At 38.4% G+C, this 16,305-nt stretch overlaps 1 protein-coding gene across 1 annotated transcript in view; it reads right to left on the bottom strand.

Moving 5' to 3' along the window:
* Positions 1-313: 313 nt before the first annotated feature.
* The window catches only part of LMO3 (LIM domain only 3 (rhombotin-like 2)), a 49,054-nt gene continuing 33,062 nt past the window's right edge, over positions 314-16,305 (bottom strand). The window contains exons 2-3 of the mRNA XM_010143063.1: positions 9,889-10,014; positions 314-994 (exon numbers count right to left, since the gene is read on the bottom strand). Coding sequence (XP_010141365.1) covers positions 889-994; positions 9,889-10,014 — 232 coding nt within the window. The 3' untranslated portion in view covers positions 314-888. The remainder of the gene's footprint in view (positions 995-9,888; positions 10,015-16,305) is intronic.

Below are 16,305 nucleotides of genomic sequence, written 5' to 3'. Positions count from 1 at the left end.
AAATAAGATACCCAGAGGCACTGTTTTGCATTAGGGCTTAATTTCTAGCTAAATTAAAAATCAAATCCAGGCATTTTGAATGCCTAAGGGGTACAAAAGCAGCACCCAAAATCATTAACTTTTGCACCTTTTATAATATATCCCAAACCGGTCAGATTTGTTTTTCAAAATTTTGTAGTAAAATAAAAGTGCTCTTTGAAGAAAATCTATGCAATTAAACAGCAGATGCTTAACCCCTGAAAAATAGAGGCTTATAACAGAAGTGCTGATAGACCCTTAACCATAGCATCATTAGCAGCAGGTGCTGCTAGAGTTATTAGTTTTCTAAATAGTTTTAATGTAAACAGTATTCTTAAGCTCTAAGTGTAGCATAATGGTTGGGATTTGTCCTTTAATGCTTTTTACTAGAAAGATACAGCTCATTTAAAATAGCTGGTAGATACAGAAAGCATAAATATACAGTAAGTTTAGACACTGATTGTACTAAATGCAACAATACAAAGAAGCAAACAGGAACACAAATGGTAACACAATAAAACTGTATTACATTTGTGCTTCAAATATTACAATACATTATATACAGTAGTCCAAAATAAACATCTCATGCCAAATGACACAAAAAGAAACAAAAACCAAACGAACCAAAAACCTCAAGAGCAAGCAAAAAGAATCCAGCTGTATGTACAGTACCTTTTTAATTAACATTCAACTCTGAACTGGAGCAATTTTCACTACATACAGATGCAGTCCGCCTTTTATTTCACGCAACCATTCTGTCTCCCTATATCTATGCTATTCAGTAGGTTCCTGTGTCATTTCTTATATACATGTCGAGCAAAAAAGATTAAAGAACATAGTGCTTTGTATTCTTAATGATGCGGCATGAGATCAGCGAACCTGGGGTGCATAACCTTCTTTCATTAAACCCTCCTCATAGTCTGTCTGGCACAGAATCATGTTGTTCTTCAGGAAAAATTTGTCTCCAACGCAAAATCTGAAATTACAATAATAAAGAAAAAAAGGTAGTTTCGGGATGAATGTTCTTACACGTTAAGAATTGTACAACAAGTGTTCATGACGTTGTTGAACTGACCACTCGGCTCACACCTCTGCAGTCTGCCACAGCGCACACAGACACGTGTGTGCGTATGTGAAAGCCTGGCAGAGGAATCGCTCTGGTATCAGAATTAATCCTGTGTTTTCAAAATCTAGTGCATTCAAGTGCTTTTGCTTCCCCAGCCAAAGTCTTAATTCAAAGCCCACCAAAGACTGTGGGAGTCTTGGATCAGGTCACTAGCACAAAGATAAAACAGAATAAATACGCCAGGCTAGTGAGTTGAGTGAAAAGTAGATGTCCTGCTTTCAAGCAAATCAGAAGGAAAACAAAGTGATCGTATGCAGTAGAAGGTCATGTGAGATGTGTTACATTTGTCTTTTGCAGGCATACCAGTAAGAATTTCTTGTTATATTCCACTTGGATAATTTACTAGGATTGATTTAATCCGGTGGTTTTGAGTACCGTTTCTAGCGTACACACAACTTTACATATATTGTGGTGCAAACTAGAGACACACAGGCAGGTGTGCAGGGAAAGTTTTGGTTGGGTTTTTTTGTTTTGTCTTTTTTTCCTGTAGGAGTTGATTATAAATTTAGTTTCTTAGATAACTACACTCTCTCCCTTGTGGTTTCAGTACACCTACCTTGTTACACTATTATGTGCATCAGAATGTTCTGACTCCTATGAAACGCTACTGAGATATTTCGTTTTATTTTCTCTGATGGGTAGGAAAAATCACGTAACGTTAACATTCCTGGCTGGTTGGCTTCAAACTTCGAGTAAAGTAGGATTTTCCAGCTAAGCAGTGTGCTTCAATGTAAGAAGGTTCTTCACTGACAGCCCCCTCAACCCTCCCCCAACAAAGCCAATCTTCTTGAGGATACTTGGGGAGCAAGTGAATAGGGCGAACGCGTAGAAAAGGAGTTTCCCTAGTGACTGCCTGGGCAGGGTTATGTGCCTTTGTTTATAGTGAACTCTCCAGCTATAAAATATATTGGGAGGCACTGCTCACATTATTCCAATTAAAATGAAAGAAAGTAACCTAAATGAACCCCTTAACACTGATGTGAATAAATGAAACCATTTTCTACCAGCTAATTATGGATCTCACTACATAAAGTATTGTTTAATGTGTAACGGATTATAATGTCCTTTTTTGTCTAATTTCCAAACGGTGACATCTTGGACACAATTAGGGTCAGATATAAATGCTTGTGTTGTTTACGGTAGAGTTAACAATGGAGTAGCTATGGGAATAGCTGCATATGTATTTAATTGTAACAATTTAACCTTCAAATAGTGGTGCCTGCTGTAGTTGACCCAGTAAAAATACGTAAATGACACAGGTTGACCTGCCTGACCTCTGATAGTGGTCTCTCTTTATCAGATAGTCAATTTCTAATGATGTTCTGGCAGAAATCTTGGTGAATTGTCACAGATTAAATTGTGTAGTGAAAGCAGTCCTTTAATGTTTTGTGAAGTTGGAGGTTTAAATGAGTAGCAGTTGGACTGATTTACATTTGTGAAGATTGGAATGCTAGACAAACAGTGAACCCATTTATTTTCCAACTGGGTAGCTTTGGAAATTTATCCTTATGCTAGCTAAATAGATAGAAGGAAAATAGTGTAATAAAAAAGTGGATTGAAAAGAATTAGCTCTGCTCTTAAAAGGAAAATTGGTTTGTTTATTTGTGGACTTCTTTTTCTGTAGGATTACTGCCTGATGATGATGATGATTGAACACTGAGATTATGGAATGATCCCAAAATCTTTAAGGTATTTATGGTCAAGACTTTTAAAATAGAATTTACAGATTCCTGCTATTCTTCCCACCCCAATCCTGGTATATTAGGCTACTAACAACAAAAAAGTGTTTTGATTAGGTGTATTAAAACACCGAATTCTTGAAACAAACAAGTTATTCGGTGGTTTCTCTAGTTCCCATACACTGTATTTTTGCCCATCAACAACGCTGACAAAATTCCTTTTGTGCATTTTAACAGATTAGGTAAAAGACTCTTAACTACTGCTAATATGTAAAAGTGTTTTTTCCAAAGAAGTAACATTTATAAAGAAAAAAAGAGTCCCTCTTAGTTTCTCTTAAAGGAACATACAGATTTATGTGGACTAAAGCAGGAGAAGTTAGGTATCGTGACACATAAGTCACAGCGCTACAGTTAGCCCAAGGATTACTGATGGGGACTGAGCCGGTGATGTCTGGCCAGCAACACTCACCATATCAGAGCAACAGGGTAGCTCTTCCAGAGCGCCAGGCACCAGTGGGAGACACAACCGCCTCTGCCCGCCCTGCAGAAAGCACTAACTCTGAACTGTGAATGTTATTGAGCTACATTGTGTTCTGGCATAGTACAGAACTTAGCAGACTAATTTATTTAAAATATTTAGTAAATTAAAAATTCTCTCCTGAAGTGCAATTCACTTGCACAGCAATACTTCCATATGTGTCTTCTTGCAGCACTGCTTGCATCCAAATCCTGGCTAAAGGGTTTTGTTTCTCAGCCCTCAGAAAAGTGACGCGGTTTGAATGCAGCTACACCAGCTACACAAGGGAGTCAGGATGCCGTTCCCAATAAAAACTGTCAATGTCTTTTGCTTTTGCTATGTTAATATGTTGAGCCAGAAATGCTCTACCTATGTCTACGTGGCATTTGACAGCTTTATGCATGAGAGGCTTTAAACATACACAGTTCCACAAATCATTTACCTTCCAAGTATACAGCTCTCTCGCGGAGAGGCTGCCAGTGGTCTGTCTAGACACGCTAGGCTGTGTCATAACCTGCGGGATAAGGGTCTGTGTGCACTGTAAGACACCCTCTGGGTTCCTCTGTGGTTGTGTTTGCATGCTGGGGGTGATCCTCTGTGTCGTGGGGGAAACCAGTTACTTGCAATACTTATGGTCCAAATTCTGCAACGGTTTTCATAGTGTGCAAGTTCAGCAACTGAAACATGTTAGGAAAGACTAATGGTGAGGCTTGCACGAGCCCCTGGGTATTAAATGTGTGAATTATGCTCTTGTTAGGTGACAAAGAGGTAAGCACCGGGAGAAAAACATATGATTATGGCATGCTAGCTCCCAAGTACAACGAGACAAGGAAAAAGGATGAAGTACAACAAATTCTGTCCATCTACACTTTCAACCTTATTTGACTCTCCAAAGCAGATTTTGCTTCTTCGGAAGTCAAAGAACTAGATCCTGCAATGACTTCAGATGGGTTTTGCACACTCCAGGATTTAAACCTGTCTCAGTTTTAAAATGGAAGGGTAAATTCAAGCCTAGACTTAGATCTCTGGCAAGTGTTGGGTTTTCTTTATGGAATTGGCATAAGATGTAAATCAGGGCGCAATTTAGGCACATATGTCAAATGGAGTCAAGGAGCGTGCTGAGATGCCACTGGGTTAGGAGCATATAATGAAGCACGACTATTACTCTTCTAGCAGACAGATGGTAGTCTTCAGCCTTCCCTAAAACCCTCACCCGATTTTTTTAAGAGGCATGCAAGATGAACAGGAAAAAGTATACTGCTGCATAACATGCCAGATTGGACTTACCACCATAACGTGATAATACTATTTTTGACACGACTGTGACATTAGTAGAATGACCATTATAATTAACCTTGCATCCTAGAACTCTTGTCACATTTTACAATAGAAACAGGAAGGCCATCTATGTTACAAAATGACCTCTGTTTTCACCTTGTTTGGAAGGGGAAGCTGTGCCTAGACTAGTCACAAGAAGTATAAAACTTCCTTTTTGAGAAATAGCTCTTTCATTGTTCAGAACATATGTTTAAGGAGAGCTCACTGCTGTCATGTTTTCTGATGTACAGGATGTGTGTCAAAAATCACTGAAGATTTCTTAAGAAAGTAAGAGAAATATTGCTGCGAACACGGATGGCTGTATGTGAAGTTCCTTCTCTGGTAATGTCAGATCTTTGTTACTGTAGAAAGAAACAAAATCTGGAAGCATTTAGTTGATTTCCTCTAGGATAAAGAAAACACTTGTCCTTTGCTTTTCCCCCTTTCCTCTTTTTTTTTAAAGATCCTTTGAATTTCCAGTATAACTCAATTAATGTTAATCTGTATGCGTCACTAAGAGATCAAAGCCACTCTTTTACATCACAGTTCATCAGTCCACACCTCTGGCTTACTACTTCTGCTAGGGTTCTGTCAAAATGTCCATTTACTGACAAAGGCTGGAAAGTGGCAACTGTCCCTGGGTTTGTACATTTTTACCGGTATGATGGAGTATATATAAACACACCATCCTAGTTCAACTTATAACAAACCTCAACTTGATGTGCTTTTCATTTACATTTTTTTTTTTAAAAAAAAGCAGGTGTGGAAAATGGATTATTTTTTATTCCAAATTTAGAGACACTCGATGAAAATAAGCAGTATTCAGGACTTCAACATTTATAAAATGACCACTCATGCAAAAATCTGATGTTGGTGTTTGAAATAAGGATTTCCCTGGCATTGCATTCCCTCCCCTTTGCTTGACAGAGAACAAAGACAGCATTGTGTGGGCATTTTACAGTTTATGCTGGAGGTAAGAGTTTACAGCTACATCAGGACAGCGATTTGAATGAATGTGTAACCATTTTCAGTCCAGTTCCCATAAAAATAAAAGTTGTTTCTTACAGAAGGATGGAACAGTTGATTTAAACACCCTCCAGTGATAGCAGATATGGGTTTTAAACCATACCCTGAGCTGACTTCAAATGTCAGAGAGAAAATATCGCAGAAGTATGAAACAAGCTGATAAAGAAGCCAGCAGAGAGTGAAAGGAAGGACATGGAAACTCCAGGAAGTGGGAAAGCCAAAAGCAGACTGACATCAACGCTGTAGTCAATAGTGTCAAGCAAAGACACAGCTGAGCCCACTCGCAAGATTTTCCACTCCATTCTGTTGGTTACACACATTTAACCTGACAAAGTGTGAAGGCAGTGTCTGTTTACAAGTTTTTTTTTTCCAGTGGTTTCTGTGTTTTTTCCAGTGGTTTCCTTTAAATTTTCTGCCGAAACTAACTATATTGAGGCTACTGCCAATGTGAGCTGAAGTGCTTCTAAGAAGTTTAATATGTTTACAGAGAAGACAGGGGAGCACTCACACCATTAAGATGACTGTCACTAAGCTCTGTGGGTATTTAGGAGATGGAGAAACTTTAAATTAAGGGTAAGCTGGATGAGACATGAAAGTTAAGTGAACGCTAAAAACTTCACGCTAGGAGCAGAGCTTAATGTTCACAAAATCCCTACAACTTTAACCATCAGTTTCAAGAAATAACGGGGGAAATATGTCAAAAACTGGCTGGATGGAGCAATTAGATCCTAGAGCTGAATAGCTTTATGAAAGGGAAAATATAAAACAGTGCCTATTTGACACCAGGGGACTAGGCTTGGTGGCTCGGGAGATGTCTTTCAGTCCTGTCTACAGTCTGTCTTCCTAGAATACAGTATGTGAGACAATATGTTTTTTCTTCTCTGAAAATGTGGACTTCAGGAGGCCAACGAAAGGGGACAGGGACATTATGAATTAGTTCAGAGATGGAATTTATGTCGTGAACAAAGGTCCCCTGAAATCAAAGGGATCTAAGTACCATATGCGCTAAGACTGGAGCTGAAAGGCGATACTGAAAAATAATAAAGCAAACAATGAAGTTGTACATAAAAGCAGAAAAATTACCAAATCTTTCACAAAAAGCACTAGGCAAAAATGGGCAGGCCTGTCTCTCATTAGGCCAGGATCAGCTATTTAAAGGGTAGGAATATGAGAGTCAAATGGAAAGCCTGAAGAACGGGCTGCCCCAAGAATCGGTGTGATGTGAGTTAATATAATTATGAGCTAGCTTGGAAGGCAAAAAAGACTGAAAGGCACAACCAGGCACAGACTGTCAAAATAAATTCAGTGTTGTAAAGACAAAGTGATGCGAACTGAAGAAATGATTTAGTCTACTTGTGAACATTGCAAATATTCTGTTTCTGAAATAATCTGAAATACGGAGCCAAACAGAAAGCATTATATACTCTGCTGTAGTACTCCAGATATGTTGTTGGTATATTTTTTGTTGGTATAAAAAAATGACCCAAAGGATTTAAAATTTAAAGGGGGAAAAGAGTATGAAGGTGGGGAAAAAGGTCAAACATAGAGATTGTGCAATAGCTGGTGAGCCCTGCTACATACCACGGATGTATTTGTGAATAAAAATATTCTCTTCAATAAATAAATTCCACATTAGGGATAGTGGCTGGAATGAAAGGAAAGAGCAGATCTAAAACCCCTCAATAACATTATTTTGCATACAGAGGGGCAGCACAGAATAAAGAAAGAAAATTGAACTGTTATCTTATAAACATCCTCACTCAGAATCTGCTGTTGGTTTTGATTAGCTTAAGTAGACGAAGAAGAAAGGATCCTGAGAAGGGCAACAGAAATTGTTAATGGCGTGGTGACTGACAAGATTATTCACTTTAAAAGAAAAGAAAAAGAGGTTTCATAGCAGATATTAAAAAACTCCCAAACTGGTGATGGATCGGGTATCTAGCATTTCTGGTTTTTATTGCTATACAAATGACGAAAACCAGAAGATTTAAAGCTATTTATTGGTGAGAGAATGTAGTCAGTGGGATGCTTTGCCATAGGAACCACAGAAGAGCTATGCTGGAGCATCCGTGAAATAGGATTTATTATAAAAAACAACAAAATTAATTCTTCAGAATGCCACTAGCCCCAAATTGTGAGGAAGAAAGATACCCTACAGGCAGTCTGTTTTATTAGGCTCCATGAGAGCTATTGCAATATAATCAGGATTAGGGACACTTTTGAGAATTTCTGAAATTCTTTGAAACTTCTGGAATGGCTCCCTGTTTTGACTAGATGAACTACACTGTATTTTGGGTAAATCAATTCTTCTGTTCCCAGTCTAAGACTCTTGTAAGACTATTTCAGCAACCCTTTGCCCAAACTACATGCAAAGTAAAAATCAAATAAAAGACTAGATTGAAGGCTCAGGAATGACAAGGCTCAGAATTATTAAATATCCCAGGAAAGCTCCATTTCAGAAGCGCCTAATAGCACTTTTCCAGGGGGATCAGTGGCCCTAGGGCACAGTGTGATGTATATTAGCTGCAAAGTGAAATTCTACATCACTTTACACTTGTAATGGCAAAAAAAGAGGGATATTAAAAATAATCACAGCAGCTTCACTTTTTGGTGTGGAAAAAAAAGAAAGTTCACTTCCTTGGATCCAAGAGTGTTAACTATGATGAAAATCTTTTGCACTCAGGGTAACAAACATTGTCTGCTTTGCTTGACTGATGAAGATTAGCTGACTTCTTACATTAAAGAAGTTTGTCTTGTATGGGCTGAAATGACAAGACAATAACTAAGTGCTAATTGTGCATAACCAACACTAAAGATATGCAGCCCCATTATGGCATGTAATAAATGAAGCGAACAACAGAAATATATTAGGCGCTTTAATAATGATACTGGAACCGTGGTTTGAAAAAAACAGAGATGTGAAGGGTTTAAGAGACGAAACTAGGACTGTGCATGTATCTTACTCAAGCGAGTGCTACAGGAGGCTCTGCTTGCCTTACTCAGAATACAACCTCTTAGTTCTGTGGTAAGACAAAATTGATATAGGACTTTAAATAGCATTAGAACCTATAATTACTTTGCATTATTATATAGTTTAAGCACTGGTTATTACTTGCCTGGTATTTTAATTTCCCATGCAACATGATGAAAAAGGTCAATTTGGCTTTTTTTGAGGAGTGTAATTGTAGTGTGCTACACTTGTTAGCAGCTGTACATTTTATGGTTCTTTAGGGATGTTTGATTTTTAAATGACTACAGTGTCACAAAATAATACACTGTAGGACAAGGTGAGTTAGCAAAGCATATTTGGAGCAGTATCTAACTTTGTTGTGTTAGACTATTCTCTTCCTAATTTTTTGTTACTTCCCTAGAAATTTACATCTTGTGTTTCTTTCCATCTGAAGTTGAAAAAAATATGAACACTATAAAATTCTCTCATTTCCTAGACCTCATAGAAGTCACAGGCAAAGCTGCTAGCAGCTCTCGTGGAGTCAGAAATGGAGCTCTCGGTAAAATCTTTGACAAGATTTGGCTGCCACTCTGAACGTAGTTGCCCTAAGTTGGGCGCTGTATTCACCTCTGAAAAATTCAGCTGTTACAATTTTACCGTTTTTGACATTCGTTCTGCAACTGTACCAAATGGTTGATGCTTCAGAATAAAGTGCAATGTTTGGATCCTTGGGATTTTTACAACTTACAGTTGGGACATGGAAATAAAAATATGGTATAAGGAGTCCAATGCTGCTACAGAGAAAATGGTGGGAAAAACATCTTTTAAATTGAAATTATTACAGTTTCGGCAACAGGAAAAAACAACATGTATTTTAAAAGAAATACAGGTGATAAAAATGAAGAATTAAAGTGAAATTAATGTAATAATGACAAATGGTACTGCTGTGTTCTTCTGCAGGAAAGGATCTCAAAGTCCTTTATAAATATTAATTAATTAAACTTGACAGACACCCTTCGAAGGAGAGGAAGTAACATTATTCTTTTTTATTGATGCGGGATTTGAGCCACAAAAAGTTTTCTGGCCAAGGTCATGCAAGAAATACTGTATCAGTCCAGGAAAAGTATCCAGGTCTTACTCTTAATCTTGGGTTTTCACTAGAACTGGTAGATGTTTCCTCTTCATTTGAGTGTAAGCCCACACCAATGCTGAATTAGCACTTAGCTTGTGGAACAGACCCAGGAAATTCTCTTACCTCTGATTACAAAGTTGACATGCAAAACAGTCCAGGTGATAAACATTGTCCTTTGCTCTCATCACCATCTCAAAAGCAGGTATGAGTTTACTGCAGGCAGCACAGTTTCCTGTAACACCAAACAACCTGGAGATATAGAAAGAAATATATTCCTGAAGATGCTTAAGTGAAAAGAAAGCCACACTTTTTTCTTCTTATCTTTTCTTTTTTTTTTTTTTTTTTTTCTTTTTTTTCCCCTCCAGTAGTTGCCTGGCCTTAAAAGGCCCCCTTTTTTTTTTTTTTTTTTTTTTTTTTTTTTTTTTTTTTTTTCTTTTTTTTCCCCTCCAGTAGTTGCCTGGCCTTTTGTGACTTCCCAGCACACCTCCCTTTGGAAAGTCTGGTTTTTGGTGGTAAAAGTCTGCCCAATTTACAATACAAAGGCATATAGTCCTTTTTGCCAGAGAGAGCTTTATGATCCAGTGACGGAATAATATTGCACCTATTGTGATGTTATTTTTTTCTGCAGGGTATACTGACCTTTCTTGATAAAAGAAACACCTTGTTAAACTAAACAAAGAAACAGTAAACACATTAGGGATGTTACATAACCGTGCAGACAGAGGTCAAGCAGTTTGCATACATGGGAAGAGTCTTCTGCTTGGATCCTGCCATACAGACGAGAGCCACATAACCTTGGCTTTCGATGCTATTTATTATTAAAACACACTTTAGCTAGAAAAGAAATAACACTTGAAAAAGCCAATATTCTTCGCATTTTTGACATCTAGTGCTAAAAGCTTTAGCACTATTATTAAAAGAACATTTTATGAAGAAGTCATTTAAATCGTCAGAAAGCATTAGCAGTTCATGCACCTTACAACCCTATACCATAGTTATTGCTATGATTATGTTATTCAGGTAGCATATTAAAGTAAATGAGGCTGTAAACTATATATAGTCACATCAGGAGGAGAAGTATAAAATACTGTAAGAACAATATGAAATGCTGGTTTTGCCAGACATCTATACAATTTTTTTTTTTAAATTCTTGTTGTTAAAGATTTTTCAAGTCTTTTCAAGTGGGTATATTACAAAAAAGCAAAAAACAAAACAAAAAAACCCCACAAAAACCCAACCCAACAAACATACATATGCATCCTTTTGTGACATAGAAGGATTATAATGAAGAAGAAAAAATACTTTAGCTCTACATGGCAGCAATCTTTGAAACTAAGTTTATTTAAACTGCTTAATAGTTGTGATGGATTATTAAAAGTAATGCTCTGCTTGTGCATAGCAGCTAATGCTGTTTTTAACTATGAAGCAGAGTAGATGAAAACGCCACATCTGCCAGTTTTCTTTTTTTCCTCAACATCAGGCTGACAGCAGAAAAATATAATGGCTCTCAAGGGAAACACCAAATTAAAAGCAGTTCTAAACTAATGAATTCAAAGGTGCTCTGCAGAAAATTCAGTTTGGTAACATAAAAATGAACACAGTTTTTTCATCACATCCCTTCATTTTACTGAATTTCATGGGTTACCAACAAGCCTACTTAATTCCAAATCCTTTCACCTTCTGCTTTTACGTAAAGTGTGCTTCCTACATAATACGTGCCTGTTTGTTTTTAAGTTTGTGACCCTTTTTCTCCTCTCTGAGATGCTGGTTAATGTGTTAACTGGGAGAAGTGCTGGGACAAGGCCATCCTTGTCATCTCTTTTTAGACTGACTGAAATGAACTTCTAGTTCTGCTAAGTGTGATTAATAAAAGTATAGATTATTTGAACAAATTATAAATATTCCCCTTGTAAAACATTCTGTTCCGGGTCTACCTCCATCATGGATGGGTTTCACTGAGGTTATCTCAGTCCCACTCAGACTTTCATTCCTTATCTGTAAGGACAGAAGACTTAGTTGCTTTTCACAGTTGTTGGCTGGCTTTGCATTAGGAAAGACTATGCCCACGAACCGAAGGACCATCTCTGTTTTCCTTCACATCTATGAGGAAGGTGATGGTAGTTTAGCTGTGTGAGGAAAGCAGATCAGGTTGCACAAGGAACTGAAGTAAGGACTGCAGGTACGCAGTACTGATATTCCAAATGGTAACAGTAAAAGGAAAGCCAGGCTGTACAATGGCAACATTTAGACATAAACATGAGAACGGTCCCACCACCTTCGAGCTCATTGAGGAGGGATCAGACAGCACCTCAGTGCTTCGGTAGTTTAGGTGTGACACCTGAATACTTGAGCTGCAGCTCAGGCTCCTTTCTGGAGACGGTGCTAGGTGCAGACTGTGTCACCTTCTGCAGCCACGTCCTCTTTGCAAGGATGTGTCTGTGTGCGTGAGAAAGTGGAAATCCATTACGGCTAGCATTGCAGTTTGCATGTTGCAGAGCAGTGAAACAATTTGGGATTGTCATTCAGCACTGTGGAGGACGGAGATTTACTGCACCAGAGTCAACTATGTGCAGATTTCTACAGTCCTGAAATGAGAGATCCCCACAGAAGCTGCTTCAGCTGAGCACCAGATACATTAAAATTTTTCAATTATGTAAAGGGAAGGAGGCCCTCCTCGCTGTTAGTTCTTCCCCACCACACACAAAACAAACATGTGAGATTTATATTAGCTATTGTTAATTTTGGATAAAGCTGTTTATATAAAGAACATAGTTTTCTCCCATTAATAATAATAATAAAAACCCCACATGCCATTTTGAAATTCTGGACATAGTTTCCCCCAATTTCAATTGCTCTTGCTCCCTGAGCATTTATCAGCTACCTGATTAGAATTTGTTTCCACACAAACCATTGATCATCAGCCTATTACTAGGCAAATGACAGTTAATTACCCACTACATTAACCACTGGGACCTGAGACCTGCTTCTGCTGCCATCAGTCAACATGATAAATGTGGCAAGTTCAGTAATGCATGGCCAGCCCTGAGCTGCCTGCTATAGTGTGAACAACCCTCAATCTCACTTCCAGGCCCAGGAAAATCTATGGCAATCTGCATAATTACAAGCTCTGGGTTAATAACAGACAAATGATTTGTTGCATCTAAACAAAGTCCTTGGAATGGGCCTGGTCTCCTGTGGCTGCCCAGGCTGCTGTTGTGCCACCGGTGTGCTTCCCGCTACAACGTGCACAAAACAGATCTCCGACGCTGTATCCCTCCAATTTGTTGCCCTCCAATTTATGGATTCTGCATATGTGATTTTTAATCATTAAAGAACTCTTGAAGCAATATTATCTTAATTATTCTCTGCTGTAACCAGGGAATTAGGCTTCAGATAAAATTTTCTTCTTCTGTGCACTTTCCCTGCCTCGCTGGAGGCTCCATCAGTTTTCATCTACACCTGGACTCTGAAATTCTAATGATGAATTATTGCCCCTTTTCCTAAGAGGGTGAACGTTACAAGAGAACATTTTACCGAACTGTCAGCTCACAGACTGAGTGTGGAGATGTGGAAATGTGATCTAATTTACTGCAAAACGATGCATTTGTTAGACTTTCTCCTCAGTTTTGTCCAAGGATCAAAAGATCAGTCAGGAGCCACCTTCATGTACTCCTTTGCACTCCAGTGTGTGCTCCTGACTCCATATGCTGTTTTGTTTTCCTCCCCTCTTCAAACCTGTTACACAAACAAGTTTCTAAAACACATGAATTTTACTACTGGAGAGAAGAAATAGTTTCTTGACAGGCTTTTAGCTGGAGCTGATGCACCAAGCTGTAGTCTCTTGCTTTGTCTATTTTACCAAAACAGCAGCAAGGATTTCATCTCTACTAGTACTCACAGCTGCCTGGTACTATTCTGTGTTTTATGTACTATTCTCTCTGTGGTAAGAGAGTGTTTAAACTCACTTAGTTAGTTAGACTATACCGGAGGTACCTCAAGCAGATTAGAAAACTGATCAGTACTGTTTTCACCTAGGAAGAAAGGATAAGAAAACTTAGAAGTACCAGTACAGATCTCTTCTCTTGATATTCTGAACCAACATCTGAAATTTTATATTTATGCCATGTAATCCACAACAGAGATTGGAACAATCACCACAGCAAAAGCTTTTATTCTTAATGGATTTGACCGGTACAGAACATCCTGCACAGAGCCAAAAAATGAAAGATGTGCAGAAGCCCTTCTACAAACAAACCCAAACCTGACATTTTGAGCAGCAAGAAGTGTGATTAAGCACCAGTCTATTGATTCTACTTTGGCAGGTTTACTAAACAGAAACCTGAAGCTTAAGTACTGAGAGATGAGAAAGGGGAAAAGGTTTGGAGAAGAAAGACAAGAAAAAGAGAGGAAAGGAAGAGTGGACAGATATTCAAAAGAGCCGAGAGTCTGACTAAACTACGTGATACTTATGAGGCTTGTGGTTTCCAGAGGGACCCAGTTCAACCATATTGACACCAATTTCCACCCACTCCTACAGATTTTGGGTGAGGGTCCGAGTAAGGAGGGAGGACTTGGTTCTCATCATTACCTTAGAAATTTCCCATCACACAACTGCACTGCTAGACAGAACCGCATACACGCTGAGATTAACCTGATCTGGGCCATAATTCCCTGTCAAATGACATGGGACATTCACAAGATTTAGGATCTAATGTTGTTGGTTACAGCTGCTCCCACAAGCTTTCTCCCTTTTGCTGTTCTTGTTTGACAACTGCCCTCTGTAAGATCCATTGATTTGCTACCAACAGCACTCTTTTGCCTACTTTAATTTTATATTAAAATGTTGCATGATTTGGATAAGGTGTCTGAGTTTCTAGTAGGAGTATGAAAAGTCTGTTTGCACAGAAAACTAAAGGAGAAAAAGCATCTTGAAATTCAGGAATGGCAAAGCAGACATTACATGCGTTTTCTCCTGTGGCGCAGTAATTTTGGATAGTTTCACATGGTTTCAAATTATTTTTTCTCCCCATTCTCGCTACTGGGTTAACTAGATTCATTAGGGGAAAATACATATATGGGAGCTGGTTCTAAACTTGCCTTCACCACTAACTGAATGGGTGACCTTGGCAACTCTCTTAATTTTGGTCTCAATTTATTCCTTTCTAGGAGGTGAGACCTAATCTTCACGTTGTAAAATCCCCACTAGATACTGTTTCTATAAAAAATTGAAATGCTACTTTCAAACTTCTGTTCTTCACAGTGCATGAGGGATCAAAATAATACACACACAGTGTTTTAAATGTAATCAGACATTTACTGAAATAGACAATCAGGTTTTTTTTCCTAGTAGGTTTGTGTATTATTCAGGATTTCAATTCAAACTGTATGCACTGAAAGACAGAATTTGGCCCTTAGCAAATATTTCAGACAGCATAAGATGCTATTTGCAGAAACATAAAACCACATAAAAGAATCTAGATTACAAAGCACATTGAAAAGCATAGTTTTAGAGAACATGTAATTTTTACATGCTGAGTATTATTTACATTATTAGATGGAGATTTCTTAGATGTTTCTAAATGACTTAGGGACACAAGCACTGCTGGCTTTAAATAGTCTATATTCTCTTACTTCCCCACAAGATATTTTTGAAAATCCTCCCTGTCAAATTGTAGAGAGGAAATGGGTAAATTTGTCCCACATACATTTTTATGAATGCCTTGAAAACTTATTTCACTCCCACCCATCCTCTGTTCCCTGGAACTGCTTTCTAAATGCTCACTGAAAATGAAACATGCTTCCAGCCAAGGGGAGAGGAGAAGCTGCTTTTGCCTGTTGAAGTTAAACCACCCAAGTGCAGGAGAAATGAGAGCAGAGAGTTCCCATTCATCCTGCTCACCCAGAGACCTCCTCACTCTACTCACTAGCATCCCGTAAAAGACTTCTGGTGACTCAGCTTGAATTAACTCTGTTTCAGTAATCAGCAGGTGCCAGCGAAACAGAGACTCCTTAGAAAGAAAGGAAAAAGTGGGAAACAAATTGAACACGGGAGAAAATGGCCACTTTTGAAACAATTCTGGATTCTCTCCTGCACCCTTGTTGCTGCTTATGTGTCCTTCTCTAAGTCCCTCTCTTTTAAAATCTTTGCTTGACAAAACTGGAGCGCCGAAAGAGGGGAACACTGTGAGGTTGCAAACGAGGATGATCAACGGATTGGAGCACTGAGCTGTTGGCTAGATTGCCAGCACTCCTCAGCTGCAAGGTGAGGCAGCCAGATTTCCAGGACAGCTCAACTCTCAGGCTGCTGACTTACATTAAGAAAATGTAAAATCACAATTACCATGATATAGGAGCAGTTAGATAACATGGTTTAGACACCTATCCAAATTAGCTTAAAGCCTTGTCCCTGATTTTAGATGCTGCAAAAAAGATGAACAAAAAGAAAAGCCGAACAAACCAGTCCAGTTAATTTAAGCATATTAAGGAAAGCATTCAAACACAGTTGCTGAAGCATGCCTAAATATCTACTTAAATCAAAGG

This window comes from Buceros rhinoceros, unplaced genomic scaffold, assembly GCF_000710305.1.
Source record: "Buceros rhinoceros silvestris isolate BGI_N320 unplaced genomic scaffold, ASM71030v1 scaffold38999, whole genome shotgun sequence".
NCBI classification, from domain to species: Eukaryota; Metazoa; Chordata; class Aves; order Bucerotiformes; family Bucerotidae; genus Buceros; species Buceros rhinoceros.
The sequence above is the reverse complement of the archived record's forward strand: the minus strand, read 5'-3'. Positions and strand labels throughout refer to the sequence as shown.